This window comes from Lygodium microphyllum, chromosome 9 (assembly GCF_053477565.2).
Source record: "Lygodium microphyllum isolate KBCC chromosome 9, Lygodium_microphyllum_v1.1.10, whole genome shotgun sequence".
NCBI lineage: Eukaryota > Viridiplantae > Streptophyta > Polypodiopsida > Schizaeales > Lygodiaceae > Lygodium > Lygodium microphyllum.
The window spans coordinates 44,491,398-44,507,281 of record NC_141143.1 but is presented as its reverse complement, the minus strand read 5'-3'; the positions used below and the strand labels follow the sequence as shown (position 1 = coordinate 44,507,281).

Below are 15,884 nucleotides of genomic sequence, written 5' to 3'. Positions count from 1 at the left end.
GAGAGAGAGCACAACACAAAGGGTATTTGGTACAATGACGATGTACCAAATTTTTAGATTTTGAATATATATAAAGTACGAAGTGTAAGGGTGCGTTCATACCCGAACACAATAAAAGGCATGGTGACCCTTTATTCCCAACACCATGATGCTATCTTCCATGAGAAAAATATACATATAAGACTAGAGCAAGTGATTGAGGTGCACAAGGTGATCTTTCAGAAGGAGCCTCCTGTTACAGTGCAACCAACCCTAGTGAGACAGCCTTTTACAGTTGTTGATGATGTAGTGGCCTAGGATCCACCTGTTGTATAGGATCATGATATTGGAGAGAGAAGGCATGCCGGCCCCACAACCAAATTTGAAATGCTCCACTAGAGCTTCACATCCTCTTGATTGCTAGGAGTCCTCTATGGATTATATCATGGTGATAGATTCTACTGAACCACTTACCTATAAGGAGACTATGCGCAAAGGTGATTCCCATTCTTAGAAAAGGGCCATGGAATCTAAGCTTGATTCGTTGTAGAAAAATCATACATGGGGCTTAGTTTCCTTGCCTGAAAGAGTGCATTGCCATGCAAGTGGGTGTACAAGTTGAAGAGTACCTTGTGATGATATGCTAGGGTTTGGCACCGTGGAAACACAACATGTATGACCAAGATTGAAACACAGACTCAAAAAGAGGCAAGCAAAACTCAAACCCTAAACGCAAAATGCAAAATGCAAAAATTCGAAACTCAAATACAAAGATAAACACAGAGAGAATAAACTCTGAAGTGAATGAATGTAAGAGTGTACAAAATACCCAAGAGTAGAGCAATGCAGTGTTGAACAATGATGTCCACTGGAGATGGATCCCAAGTTCTGTGACCACTAGTTAGAGTGTAAAAGTTTAGGAAAAATACCAAACGTTGATCACCGGAGGGTCAAATGACTGAGACAACAGCAAGGAAGGTACTTGGAGCAGAGGGCGGCACTAGGAAGCTGCAAATGCAGCTATAGGATGGCCACTAGCAGGAAGAAGATGGTCACTAGCTGCCGCTTAGGGGGTGAAAAGGCCAAACTCAAACTGTAGAGCTGACACCTAGTGATAAGGGAGGGCTGCCACCTATCGTCTAGCTCATGGAGAATCGAATGCATGAAGAAGGCAATTTGTGAACTGGAGATGGTAGATGTACCAAACGCAGTAGAGGAGTGAGAACTTGCACTAAAGGGATAAGGCTGAATGGTGGGAAACCTGTCTATTTATAGATGTTGAAGCATGCCCCAAAAATTTAGGGTTAGGAAACCACTAAACTCTCTTGAACCACGCACCAAATTTGCATTTTTCATAATTTAAGCATGTTTTGGGGCTATTTAAAAATGCTAATCAATTATAAAGCATGTTTTAGCTTAACACCCCCCTCTCAGGCCCAAAACTAAGTCTAAAACTAAAAGGGAAGGCCGACAATGTTCACCCCAAGGTGTCCCACCCCAAAGCAACCAGGGCATCGGACAAAGGGTACACGTCAGCTACCTAGTGGTCTATCAAGACTACAAAGCCGATGGTTATCTTACCAAGGGAGTCCAAGTAGTCACCCCAAAGACAACAAGGCATTGGACAAAGGGTGCACGTCGGCCACCCAATGGCCTACCAAGCCCTACAAAGACGGATGGACCAACCACATTCAACCTTTTTTTTTGTGGTGGTGATGAAAAGTTTATTTTAGGGGTGGTAGCAGATAAGTAACAATGACTCAGAAGACGGGAGTAGAGATGGTATACCCAACACATCACAAAAACAATACAAGCTTACCCAACCACTCAAGAATGTCAATGACGAGGAAAAGGGTGATGAAATATCATGGAAAGAAGAATAGTGGTGTAATCTGCCGGTGGAAACAGCTTAGGATCCGTTCAGTGGTGCTTTGCACAATGGCATTCATAGTATGCTACATACTGAAGAATGCTCATACAGCGAATGCCACATGGACATTGTCTCTCGTGGGAAAATTGTTCACTTATCCAAGTGCCCTAGTACAAAGATGATGACATCATGCAATGCATAGGGAAAGGTATAATAGGGGGAAAGACCAATGTCGAAGACAAGCACCGAAAACTGTAAAATACCAAGAAGGGTAGGAGACCCCTCTCAACCTAGACGTCAATGCAAAAGGAACAGAAGCCTAAAGATATCGGTCTTCGTGTAGTGCCAAGAACCATATGGATGAAAATGATGAAGCATCCCTACTAGAATAGCAAGGATAAAAGTCACCTCCATGATAGCATCAAGAGAGATCTTGCATGATCCGCCACGCGAGAGGAAGCCTCCACGCTGGTAGAAGAGCAAAACTTTAATTAGATGGAACCATGAAAGGAACGGTGCACAACTCCTATCTCGAGCTCAAGAAGAACAAGTGCAAACCTGCATATGAGCCCTACACTGAAATACAAACATTGCAAAAGAGATCAAAATGTACAAGCACAAAGGTAAAACCTATTTTTCTTAGGAATTTGTTACCAAAGGGATTGTGTTTCTTTAGTTCTGTAGGAGGAAATAGTGTCACCCTTGTTTTGGCTTGCCTTCGCATCTTGCGAGTTCTTGCCATTGTTGGTTTTCCATCCCAAAGAAGAGGCGACCAACCCTCTCCCCTTTGAATGGATGTGTGTAGAGGACTTCTTGTGGACTTGATCATGTAACCTCACATAACGTAAAAATTGACACTTAAACTTGTAGAAGGTCAACAATCTAGGTAGAGAGATAACATGCTAGATATAATGGAAGTATTTATCAAGCAACTTGTTCAAGAAGAATGTGACCTAATCATCATCTAGCTTTGAGGAGCCAATAGTGGCAAACTCAGCAAGTAACCACCAATACTCAGCCAACTTGACTTTCAAATCATCCCATTTCTTAATGGAAAACTCTTGAAGCTCAAAATTGAGATTGATACACCGAGTGCAATCTCGTGCTGTGTAGTGGTCAATGAGATGACTCCCACACTCAGATGCAAGGGGAAAATATTGCAATTGAGAGTGGTATTCAGGAAGCCACCCTTGCATTAACTCAACATTAACTATAGCATTGTGGGCTCTCCACCGATGGATGTGATCAACATGAGATAATCGAGGATTCGGCTCGATACCAAAAGACGAGGTCCTAAAGACTCTGAGATTCAAGCGCTTGTTCCATGAAGTTTAACCAAGTGATGAAATTCAGCCTGTTAAAACGAGTCTTATCTATGAAGCCATTTTTTATTGTTGCAACAAGATTGGTAGTGCTAGGAGATGGAGATGTGTAATGGGTGTAGGGTGAATAGGGAGGATAGGGAGAATAGGAAGATAGAGTGCAATATACTTGGAAAGTGCCCACCATACATGCGAGAGGTATACATAGCAGATCCAAATGTGAGTAAGGGCGGGGGCATCGTAAATGTTTATGGAGCCCAAGGTGGAGGGATAGGAACATGGGGAGCAAAGGATAGAAATCCCTACATAGAAGTGATCCAAGGGGTGTGTGACAACAATCCATAAGCAGAGGATGGATATCCCTATGTCTGAAAGGTCGTGTGGGGGGTTTTGTGAGTGTCCAAGGGTAGTGAGGGGATTCCCATCACAATCGTCCTAGAGCGGAAGGATGTGATAAAATGGGAGTATGTGGAAGATACAGCATTAAAGGGTTGCATTTTTCTTGACGATGTACCAAGAGGTGGAATGATTGGAGGGTAGGTAGATGGCAGGATGGAGAAAGTGAAAGTATTAGGAGCAGAGATGGAAGATCCAACCCCTAGTGTGCTTTGAGTGGAAGTTAAGTGTAATCCAAGATTTTGAAATGAAGATGTGAGTAGATCAAAATGTGGAGAAGATAGTGGTGGGATGGGACGGAGTTGAGAAGTGTGGTTTACTTGCTCAAATGAAACAGATGGTAGACATATACTTGATGAAGGGTATTTTCTTTGAGAGCTTCCTCTATTAAAGTTAACATACTAGAAACCATCCAGATCTTGCACGACAAAGGAAGAAATAGGAGAGGGTTTTGGCTCATGCAACTCAAAAGGGTTATACGAACATGACACAAGTCCTGATGGAGATAAAGGAGATGGATCACTAGACGTCCCGAATGTCATAACCCCTCCAAGATCAGAGAGATGGCCAACCTCACCAATATTTGAAGGCCTAGAGACTTGAATTTCAGTCACTAAATTTGGGGAAATTTTAAGACATTCAAGTAGCTCTTCAGCCAATAGTGATTCAGGGCTAAACCTATCACCCAAGGAGCATGAGGAAGGCCAATTCCCCAAGCAAACCAAGAGGAATCCTCTGCTACCAGCCTCTAGGGGCTTGCTTCAGGGCCATAGAGAGCCTTATGCAAGTGATATAAATAATCCTCCTTGCGAGGCACACTAAAACATGGAGGTCAATCTAGATAAATCTCCTCATGTAAGATGCAAGCGAGCAAGGCAAACCTCACGTCCATCTCATACACAAGCCAATGATGATGGGCTACAAGACTTAACACGATCCAAATGGTAGACATTCTAGTAGTTGAAGCAAAGATCTTTGAGTAATTCAAGCCGACCTTCTCTGCAAAAACCTTGGTAATAGGCCTTACCTTATGTTTGTCCAAGATGCCATTAAACATGGTCTTGTAGACCCAATTCACGCCAATGATCTTTTGCCTAGATGGACACAAAACCCCCATGTGCCAATCTGCTTGATAAAATTGACCTCATCTTGCATAGCATGAGGCCAAGTCTCCTATGCAACAGCCTCCTCAAGAGTGGTAGGCTCATGCTTCTCCAATATACTAGTCCTACGAGCATAGTTTGCACAAGTGAACTTGCAGCCCAAAGTGTTAGTGAGGGCATCAGATCAAGCTGATGACAAAGGAGTATGCATGCTGACGAAGAGTGCGCTGAAGATCTGCAAAAGAGAATGGCTACCAAGTGTCTAAGGGGGATGCTATAAATAGCAATGCAACCCCCAAACTAGCTGATTGCAGCAAAATGGATGATCGGCAGCCATCCAATGTGTAGCAGCCTCTCGGCACCTAAAAACTGAAATGCACTAGCCTTAATCACTGACAACTTGTGTAAACACACTAAAAAACTGATCAAAACTGAAATGCACACTAACAATCAGAACTCCATCTCCATCACTCTTATGGAGCTCACAACCAAGAGATGACATGCATAAACAACTACAAGCTAATAGTATCATTGTAAGTGAGAAAGTATTAAACCACCCTCAATGAGCAAACAAGGAAAGTTACTCCCATGAGGGATCATTTAGATACTCAAAAGTGCTGCAAGGGACATGAATAAATACAAGACTCTTGAAAAGTACCTAAAGAAGAGCACCAATCTGGTTGGAGAAAAAGACTTGGAGGCAAAGCCCACTAATGATAACATGGAAAGAGCCTTTAAAAGAGAGCCCCATGGAGTCAAGGGAGCAAGACTCTACTCTAGTTACACCAACACTGTTGAGAAATATGCAATCACGTAACAACCTCTTTGTATACAGCAATAGGGCAAGACACAAGCAGTTTGCTAGAAAGGATGCCTAAAATATAGGATCCCTGAATCCCATAAGCACAGTGGAGAAAAAGGGAACCATCATGAGCCTATAAAGTGATGTACCTTCTTATCATTCAATGATGGAAATACAATTGTACTTTTTCCTTTCATTCATAGTCAGTGTCATACTCAAGATTGTATTTATGAGTCCAAGTTTCCATCTTGGAACCTATTTCACTTGAGTAACAGTTGGTCTCTCCAGTCTGTGTCATCATGAACATTGTCCTTGTGTTCCATCCGCCATAGCCATGCTCTAGATCTAACATTTTAACCACACTATGTTCCCAAAATATTTCTCCGTGCCCCTAGGGCCAAGTTCATAGTACTAGCATTTGAGCCTTTGAGAAAATCAGAGAGCATCTTCTCTTACGCTAATTTTATATTTCAACTTCCTTGTAACAAAGCTACTTTCCTTGTGAGTGCAACGTTGCTATCTTGAGCATTTCTCTCTATCAATATAGATACTACCTAGTTTGTTTCTATTAGCAACCATTTGTGTCATGCACAGCCATCTCCTACCTGTGATCCTCAATCTAAGTTAGTATACAAGGATATTAGGAGCTTTGACATTCTATCTATCTATCATTTCATGTGTTTTGATAGGGGTGGCAACTCATTCAATGTGCATTTCAGTACATTACACTTTTCAGTCATTTTCATTCTATTCATAATTGGCTAGCTATTGTTTCCATCTCAGGGCATCTCTTTTTCAATGGCTAAAGGCTATGTCTACACTCTTGACATGGGGCAACCAGCTACTTTGTGGGTGATTGGCATTTCCTTAGGCAATTTATCACCTAAAGAAGGTTAGCCAGCATTTTCGCCTCCATCATGTTTGAGTTGACCAGTTTTAGACTCCAGTAGCTATTTATAGCTACTCCACTTCAATGACATGTACATTGTCTTTCAAGTTTCAGCTCTCTACATCATCCGGTGCTACATTCCATCATCAACTTGATCTAGTGCCCTCATTGACGCTTTGGGCTGCATGCAAGGACTGATCAGTCCACTTTGTATTCAACCTTATTTTGGAGTTTTGTGCAAATTTCTTCTTCCATTCTCCTCTTTCTTTGCAATCTCTCTCTTCCCTTCTCTCTCCATGTTCGTGTTCCTTCTTCTATGGTGTACTTTCACATGGTATCAAAGCCAAAAGAGAAGACCTAAGGTTCCACAAAGAGGAAACCACACTCTTACTTGCTATTTGGTGTAAATTTGTCACAAAAAAAAATCACTTTTTTGCATCGCTAGAGCCTTCTACAAAGTGTGTGGGGGATACTCACCTTGCTTTGCAAAGATATAGCTGATTTCTCCTTTGTTCTAGTACCCAACATCAAAAAGCAGCAATTTCTTGTGTGTTTTGCAGATTTTTAAAGAAAGATGGATCACCAATTTCAATGGCTTGATGAGATAAGACTGCGCTCACAATACCAATACTTCTGTTGATCCAATCATTGAAATGGCCATCACCATTGTGAAGATCGCGAAGAAGATGCCCAAAGATCAATTCCTTAATCCAACAAATATTGGCACTCTAACCAGTCTAGAAGATTGAAGCAGCCTCATTTCCCCCCTCTCTCTTTGTTTCTACACGGGATCCTATTGATATACCATGTTTAGCCATAATGGCATCATCAGTTCGCGTATTAGTTCTTCATTGCCCAATAAGGATTGACCTGATGGAGCCAACTACTACCTTTGGTTTGGCAAAGTGGAGTATACCTTCGATCCGTGGGCCTTTATTACTACCTTGATAACCCATCAGTGGAGGATTCCTATTGAGCTAAAAAACGTATTATACATCAATTAGCTCTTTAATATAGCCCTAAAACATGCTTATTACTAAGTGTTTCTTCAAACGACCACTTTCCTAGAGAGTGTCTATATCTCGCATGCCAAACCCTAATTTCAACCTAATCTAGTTTTGTAGATTGTTGGTGCTCTATTCTCTGTTGTCCCTAAAACCAGCCTTTCTCCTCGGATAAGGTGGTAAATAATCTAATTAAGTACTAATTACAACAATTAACAAATTTACAATACTGAAATGCACACTTTACCATACAATCTTGGACATTGGACACCTTGTTAGCCCCAAAAGTAGTGCCTCTTGCGGTATTTCTTTATCTTATATTGCAAATGGAAGGAGTACAACTAAGATCCTCTGATCTCTTTCCCTAATCCAAATGCCTCTTGGTCAAAATTGACCAACAAGTCTCCAAACCAATTTGCCCCTTGGATTGCTTGGGGATCGGCCTTTACCCTGCTCCTTGAAAGACAAATTTAGCCCCAAATCTAATATTGCTTAGCTGGCTACTTGATTCTCCTTGAAACTCATCGATTTTAGCTGCTAGAATTCAAGTCCTAGGCCCTCAATCCTGAGCATGGATCCCAAGGCAACTATCAAAACTCTCATTTCTATTGTAAATTAGGATTTACGGCAAAGATTGACTGAAATCTCTTCCTCTAATGGCTCAAATTGCTGGAAAATGCTGAGATATCTTAAGAGAGCTGAAAAATGCTAAGATAACTTAAGAGATGGTTGGGGGATAAGAGAGGATGCTGTAGAGAGAGAAATTTCAAAGTTTCATCGCATAAAATGCTGAAAGACTGCTGCTGCACTACTCAAACAACCATGGAAGCTGTCACTTACAGCTTAGGACCACCAGAAAGACTATTGCCCCCTCCTATATACTATCTACACCAAAAAGACCTTGGGCTGCTGCCACTTGCTCCTGGAAGGCTCCAAACTATTGTCACATGCTGTAGAACTGATCCCTAGGGGCTATAAATCACATCAGCAATCTCTCCTTGCTCTCTAACAACCTCTTCCTCTTCCACAATGGCTAGAATAGACTTGCACTAGTCCCTAAAAACGTTTTTTCCACTTGCATGGGCAAGTTTTTCCAAGTAGCAACTTTCTAATCCCATTTTTCAACATTATCCAACTTATTAAATTAACGTTTAAAATTAATGCTAGAAAATTTACTTTCAACAACCAATAATTAAATTAGCTAGGCAAATTTGTCTTCCAAGTATCCCTGAGCAGTTATTGACCCTTACACTAGTATTAATTAATTAATTAATACCTAGTCTCTAATGTCACCACTGATATTAATGGTCTCAATAAATTGGTCTAGGCCCAAATCTGACACCAAGTACCACCTAGTATCTATCATACATAACTTATTACAACTTTTTACCTTTGGCACCAACTGATACCACAGGGTCCTAGGTCCCACACTATGAACTAATTGACTTGCATCTCACATGTGCAACTCACATTAGCACATTTGATTAACTTTTAATCAAATGCTAAGCACAACAATAAAATTTTAAGTCCTCATGATAGTCCCACTTCCAAGCGGAGATCTCAGTTTAAGTTTGCTGTCCATCAGCCAAGCATCTGCTACCAGCCACTAGCATCAGCTTGCTACTTTCTAGATCTACGTTTACAGCTGATGACTGATCATCAACATCAGGCAACAGTTTCTAGTCTTTTGCTCTTGTCTAAGAGCCAACAAATAGTTGCGTTTTCACTGCTGCAGGTCCACACAAACAGCATTTACTAATCGGCTGCTGTTGTTAGCCTGCCATGTCATCATTATCAGCTGTGTTTGCAATTTTAGAAGTCATCTACTAGTTCGAGACTATTTTCTCAAGCTGCTGCCCACTATTTGAGCTATCTCAATCATGTTTGGCCTGATCCAAACTTTCCAAATCTGCATTTGTTGCTGCTATACACATTTGGAGGCTGTCAACTACATTTCAGGATCTATATAAATATTTAATAAAGGATTAATGGATAATAAAATGAACCGCCGTTTTCTTTTTACGTTTTGTAACCTAATTTAAAAATTCCCCCATTGATAATAATTATTGCTAAAAATCAAACTCTCATTAAATCTTAATCCATCCCACTACACACTCATTATACAATTAACAAACGCGTTATAGGGATTTGTGGGTCACGCAATCCATTGGAGAGACTCTATCCTAGTATTTTTCAATCACTTGTGTGGATTCTTGTATGGTTTATGTTGTATGGTGATAGTCATGACTTTGAGGTCAAGGATATGGTACGTTGTTTCTTTTCTTTTGATTGCCTGACTACGGGATTTTCAAATGCCTGATTGTCAACATACTCTCCAATTCATACCCTCTCACCTTGGTCCTTCAAAGACACGAGAGTTCGAATATCAATGTTCACCTTGCATAGTGTGTTTGCTGCATTGAGCATTGTATTTATTCATTTATCTTCAATGTTCATTATATTTGAGTTACCCTAACCCTACTGAAATCTTGTTTCAGTCTATGATGTCATGCAATTGTATGTGTATTCTACATTCGAGTATTTTGTTACAATGTCCACATTAGTTCTACTATAGATCAAGTTGCTCTGGGATCGACTCAATCCTTGAACCCGATCTTTCCTCTTTGAGTTTAAACTTTGTAGGATTTTGTCCTTGGGCATGTGCATAGACTTCAAACCCATGTGGAGGTTTGGACAAGCTCTCTTCCCTCTACCAAAGCTAAGGATCTTTGCCTACCATATTACCAGAGAAAAGAAACTCCAAATGTTATCGGCAGAGTATTGTTTCCAACTCACTGCATCTCTTTTTTAGTGGTTGGGGGCTGTGATCACACTATTCACATGGGACGACCAGCTATTTTGTGGTGATCAGCATTTCCTCAAGCAATTTATCACCTGATGTACATTGGCCAGCAGTTTTACCTCAATCATGATGCAGTTGACTGGTTTTAGGCTCCAACAGCTATTTATAGCTACCCTACTTCAATGATAGACATCAATGATAGACACATTGTCTTATAGATTGCTGCTCTCTGCATTATCCAATGCTTCATGCCATTATCAATCTGATCCGACACCCTGATTGACACTTTGGGCTGCGTGCAGGGGACCAATCAGTCTGCTTTGAATTCAGCATTCTTTTGGAGTTTAATGTAGATTTTTTCTTCCATTCTCTTCTTTCTTTGCAATCTCTCTCTTCCCTTCTCTCTCCATGTTCCTATTCTTCCATTGTGCACTCTCATAATTTCCAATCACGTGTGAAATGGAGTGCAAGGAAATGAGGAGATTGAGGGAGTGAAAGTGTCTACATCATCTAAGCTTCCACTTTGCAATCTATTGCATACATTATTTGTGTAGCCCCTCACAACAAACTTCCTCCAGGCCTAATGATGGAGCTAGTGTGGTGAATGAAACCCCGCTAGTCTCGAGAGCCCTCCATTCTCCAAGATAGCCTCTTCTAGGACCTTGAGGCCATGGAATCTCTACATGTGAACCTGTGAGATGGGAGGCTCGTGAACACCAACCACTCTCTCATTATACATAAGGAAAATCTACCCATATCAGATGTGCTCTCCATCCTAGGGTGTGACATATAAAGAATCAAACTCTCTCCATTCCTACAAGATATCCTCCTATACTACAATGAGGCCATGGAATCTCTACCATGTGAATCTGTGATGAGAGGCTTTTGAACACCAACCACTCTCCAATTGTACATAAGGAGAGTTTGCCCATGACAAATATGGTCTCCATTCTAGAATGTTACATATAAAGAATCATAGAAGATGGTTAAAAGAAGAGGCTTTCTCCTTTGATCTTCAACAGTTTGGGAAGGTATCTTACAAAGTATAAGGTAAACAATTTGCCTACTCTAAGAATGGCTCTTGCAAATTTGAACTTGAAGTTGTGGCGCAACCTATGTCTCCACCAATAAAGCCCTACTCTCTAACATTGTGAATTAAATATCCCTTATCCTCCTCTAGACCTTAGCTGCATAATCACATTCCAAGCAACTTCAATTGATGCTAAGACCCCATAAATCCCTAACCAATGAAGCAACCATTGAGACACTTCACTTGGCAAAGGGCTTAACTATACTCCATCATAAAAGCTTACATCTCATGCTTGATCGCATTGGGGCCAACTACAACCCTCACAAAATGTCTCTTCAACTTCTCAGGAAGTTCACTTTCTAACCTTTTCAATCCTTTAAACAAACTTTTGAAGGTTTCTTAATGATGCTAGCTTCTTCTTTTCTTAGTTGATCCTTTCCTTTCGACATCTTCTAATCTCACCTTCCCTATAGCCCTGGTCATGCATATGCCTAATTTTGGTACCACTATCTCCTAGTCTTTTTTATTATTCATCCTTCTTCTTTTTCAACTTTTTACATTTTATTTGGATCCACTCCCGAAGTTGTTCCTTATCCACCATGGTTCACTTCTATTTTTGTTGAATGTCTCATCAAGTTTTCATAGTCTAGGGAATGATGTCCCCTTCCTTATCCATGCCATGAGCATTATGTGCATACTAATTTTCCGTAATCACAATACTTGCAAAACACTCATTCAGGAACTACTCCCAATCCTTCTCTACCTACTTGAAAATTTGTTATCTACCTTGTGCAAGAGTCCAAGGTCCAATTGCATGGACTTCAGCACCATACTATTGTCCAACTATCGATAACCTACAAGTATGAGTGGTGTGAGTTGATCTTGAACACATAGCACGAATTGATAATTTATTCACACTAGTCCTTATGGCATTCTTCCTCGTGACGTTTTGCTTCTCTACAAATTCATCACCTTCGCTCTCTTTGGAGCTTCCATCAAACCTTCGTAAATTCTTGCAATTCCATTGATGCCATTGCCACATCCATATCCTTGGAGCCATGCACCTTATGAACCATTCAAACCACGAGCTTTCAAGTAACATACAACCATTAAAACATGGGACTTCCCTCGGATTTGTGCAACATCCATTAGCCCATATGATGATTCGACTTATTGAATAAGTTATGGCAGTCATAAGAACTACGATTCGACTGGCTGCATATAGTTTTCAATTCATTCTTACATTTTCTCTTATTGAATGACTCTTCGTGCCTTGCATATTTGTACTTTCTAAGGTTACCAAAAGTGAGTGCGGTCCCTCCCAATTAACAGTGTGCAGAACCGCATAGAAAATGCACCTTTTGAGTAGTCTGATCTTGAAGCTGCAACAGTTCCATCTGCAACAATGCATCAGATTCATGGTTGTGGGTCAAAGCACGCATGCATTCTACAAACATGCACGTATGTCTGTAGATACAATGTACCTTTCGCAGCCTTGTCTTGTAAAGAGCAGCCTCCAAGGTAGTTTCCATCATTTCCAGATCGGGAAATGGTAGGAAGGAGAGATTTTCACCCATCAAGCAGCTGTAAATCAAGACAGGACGAATGTAGGTACCAAAAACGCAAACTTGAACATCAGCTGTCACAAGAGTTGCACCTCTGAAGGCCGGTCAAATACTTGAGATGTTCTCGTAAGCGGAAAGCCTCATGTCTCCAAAACTGTGACAGGCATAGATAAGAATAATTAGCCAGAGATAAACATCAGCCCAAGAATTGCTTGTAGTAAATAGACAAACAGCCAATCGTCAAAAGGAACCAAAAACTCAAACACGTCAACGGACAGACTTAGCATCTACATCTAGTCTAGCCTTCGCATCTACAATAGGCATCAAAGTTCCAATTCAATTCCGATATGAAAATTGAGAACCTTACAAAACCAATTCAAAAAGGGGTACGCCTATTGGAGGCCAACTAAACGCCAAGTCAAGAATGGGCATGAGTAATGGACACGGCTTAGAGACCTTGGGCGCATGAATGTTGTTCTTGAGAGAGAAGCCATGGTGGAATGTGAGGTAGAAGCTATGGAATGAGAGAGAGAGACAAAGAGAGAGAGAGAGAGAGAGAGAGAGAGTACACAAGACTGCATGAGTTCTCTTATCGACACTATTAGTCAGGATATAGTGGCACATGTTGCACTTAATGGGAAAGTCATAGAAGAGATTCCTTTATCTCATTCTCTTCATCAAAGATCTCTTGGTCCTTATTGTTTGCATTGGTTACTCACACCATGCTTTCTTTGTTGGGTCGGTTAGCCAGGGATGGGGAGGTATATCTCTTCCCAGTGGTTCTCAACTTTTGGGTCAATCTTTGGCAAATGATTCCTTTATGTTTCTCAAGGCTAATCAAACTAGTGCCAATCGAGCAATGGCAATTTGGAGTCTGTTTGGTTTGGCCTCGAGCTTCATATTAATGCTCAAAAAACAACCTTGATCCTTTGTATGGCAACAGATCTGCAAGAATTAGGCTGGCATGGAGCTGTTGTTTCTAAAGGAGATATTACATGGCACTTGGGATATCCTGTTGGGATGGAAGTCTCTCCTTTAGCACTACTTGATTGGATTGTGAGAGGTGAGAGAATGCACAAAGATCAAAGCTCAAGCTTAGCTAAAAGTATAGTTATTAGTGAAGAGACTCTATGAGAGTAAAGGACGACACCCAATGCAATAATTTGAAGAGTGTAAGATGCAAATACAAAGTAGAACCCTTAAACCTTAGGGTTGCTAGAGTATATTCACATCCGAAAGGTGTAAAACATGATAAGTGCCCAAATTATCTAATACATGCACATAAAATAAAAGAGAATAAATCTAGGTGAAAGAACCTCTCGTAAGGAGAGTAAAAAGTGCCCTAGTGTCCTATTGAGGATCACCGACACTCCTCTGTGAGCATTTGAGTCAAATCCAACAAACCCCTTGGAGTGAAGAGTGATCAATATACAAGGGTCATCCACACCAACAAAGGAGATCAAATTTAAAGCATTACGGAACGCTTCAAATTTGTCATGAGAAAGAGGTTTGATGAAGATGTCTGCCACATTACTGGTGGTAGGACAGTAGACAAGGCTAATATCACCTACATGTAGCCTCTCTTTGACAAGGCTGATATCACATGCATGTAGCCTCTCTCTGACAAAGTGATAGTGGATCTCTATGTGTTTCGTACGTACATGAAACATTGAGTTCCATGCCACTACAATGGCACTATGATTGTCAGTGAACGAAGAAATAGGCTATATGAACAGATACATCTAAATTAGCCAACAAACGTCTAAGCCATACACATTCAACTGTGGTAGTAAAAGCTGCCTTGTATTCAGCTTCACATGATGATGTGGCAACATTGGATTGTTTCTTACTAAGCCAAGAGATGCAAGATGAGCCAATAAAGAAACAATTACCACCACTGGAGTGATGAGAATCAAAATCACAGCCCAATCTGAATCACTATAAGCATGTAGTTGTAGTGGTCCCCCCTTGGCATAAAGCAATCCAAGAGTTCGGGTGCCTTGCAAGTAATGAAAAACACACTTGACACTTTGCCAATGTGATATACGTGGCTTGTGCATATATTTGCTCAACGCTGAAACTACAAATTGACTGTCTAGCCTTGTGTTGCATAGGTAAATGAGAAATCCAACTGCTAGAACATACATATGGATATCAAACAAATCATTGCCATCAGGCAAGGATAGATTGAGTCCAATTTCCATTGGTGTACAAACTAGCTTGCAATCCTGTAACCCAAACCTCTCAAGAAGTTTACCAATGTATCTAGACTAAGACAATCCAATGCCTTTAGCATCATGAATGAGCTGAATACCCAAATAATAGTACAAATGCCCCAAATCTTACATCTCAAAAGTTTACTGCAAATTTTGTTTGAATGCTGAAATATTATCAACATGTGTCCCTATGAGTAGAAGATCATCAACAGAAAGATATATGATCAGCAAGGATCCCTTCTCTTTGCATACGTAAGTGTAGACTCTAATGAGCCGTTTATGAAACCCTCACTCAGTAAAAAGGCATCAATCTTTGCATACCAAGCTTGAGGAGCTTGCTTCAAACCATAGAAAGCCTTTTTCAGCTTGTACACCAAGTGTTCGGATCCCACAACTGCAAAACCAATGATTGTTGTACATGCACTTCTTCTTGAAGTTCCCTATGTAAAAATGTAGTCTTTATATCAAGTTAGTGCACAGCCCATCCATAATGGGTAGCCAAAGCAACAATAGACTAAATGGTAGTCATACGGAATGTAGAAGTAAATGTCACCTCATAGTCAATGCCTTTCTTCTATGCGTAGCTTTTAGCCATAAGCTTGGCCTTATATTTGTCAATGGATACATATGCATTCCTGTTTAGCTTATAGACCCACTTTGTACCAATGGATTTCTTTCCAACAAGCAAGGATAGTAAATCCCATGTTTTGATTCTTTATGATAGAATCAAACTTAGCTTGCATTACTACCATCCAATGCACACTATGTTGTGCATCCTCAAAGCATGCAGGCTCCTCATCATCAATTATATCTGGTACCATAATAAACTCCATGGTATGTGCACCATTATGCATATGAGCTTGCCTTCTAGTACGACTAGAAATAGGAGCATCCAAGTGACTATC

At 40.6% G+C, this 15,884-nt stretch overlaps 1 protein-coding gene across 5 annotated transcripts in view; it reads right to left on the bottom strand.

Moving 5' to 3' along the window:
* LOC148030991 (MADS-box transcription factor 23-like) overlaps positions 1-15,884 on the bottom strand; it is a 129,149-nt gene that overhangs the window by 46,291 nt on the left and 66,974 nt on the right. For 4 of the 5 annotated variants that reach the window (XM_087684529.1, XM_087684530.1, XM_087684532.1 and 1 more), the window contains exons 3-5: positions 12,856-12,917; positions 12,683-12,782; positions 12,557-12,595 (exon numbers count right to left, since the gene is read on the bottom strand). In XM_087684529.1, the coding sequence (XP_087540655.1) occupies positions 12,557-12,595; positions 12,683-12,782; positions 12,856-12,917 (201 nt within the window). Of the gene's footprint in view, positions 1-12,441; positions 12,596-12,682; positions 12,783-12,855; positions 12,918-15,884 lie in introns of all 5 variants that reach the window. The other variant, XR_015691836.1, reaches the window with a different exon arrangement.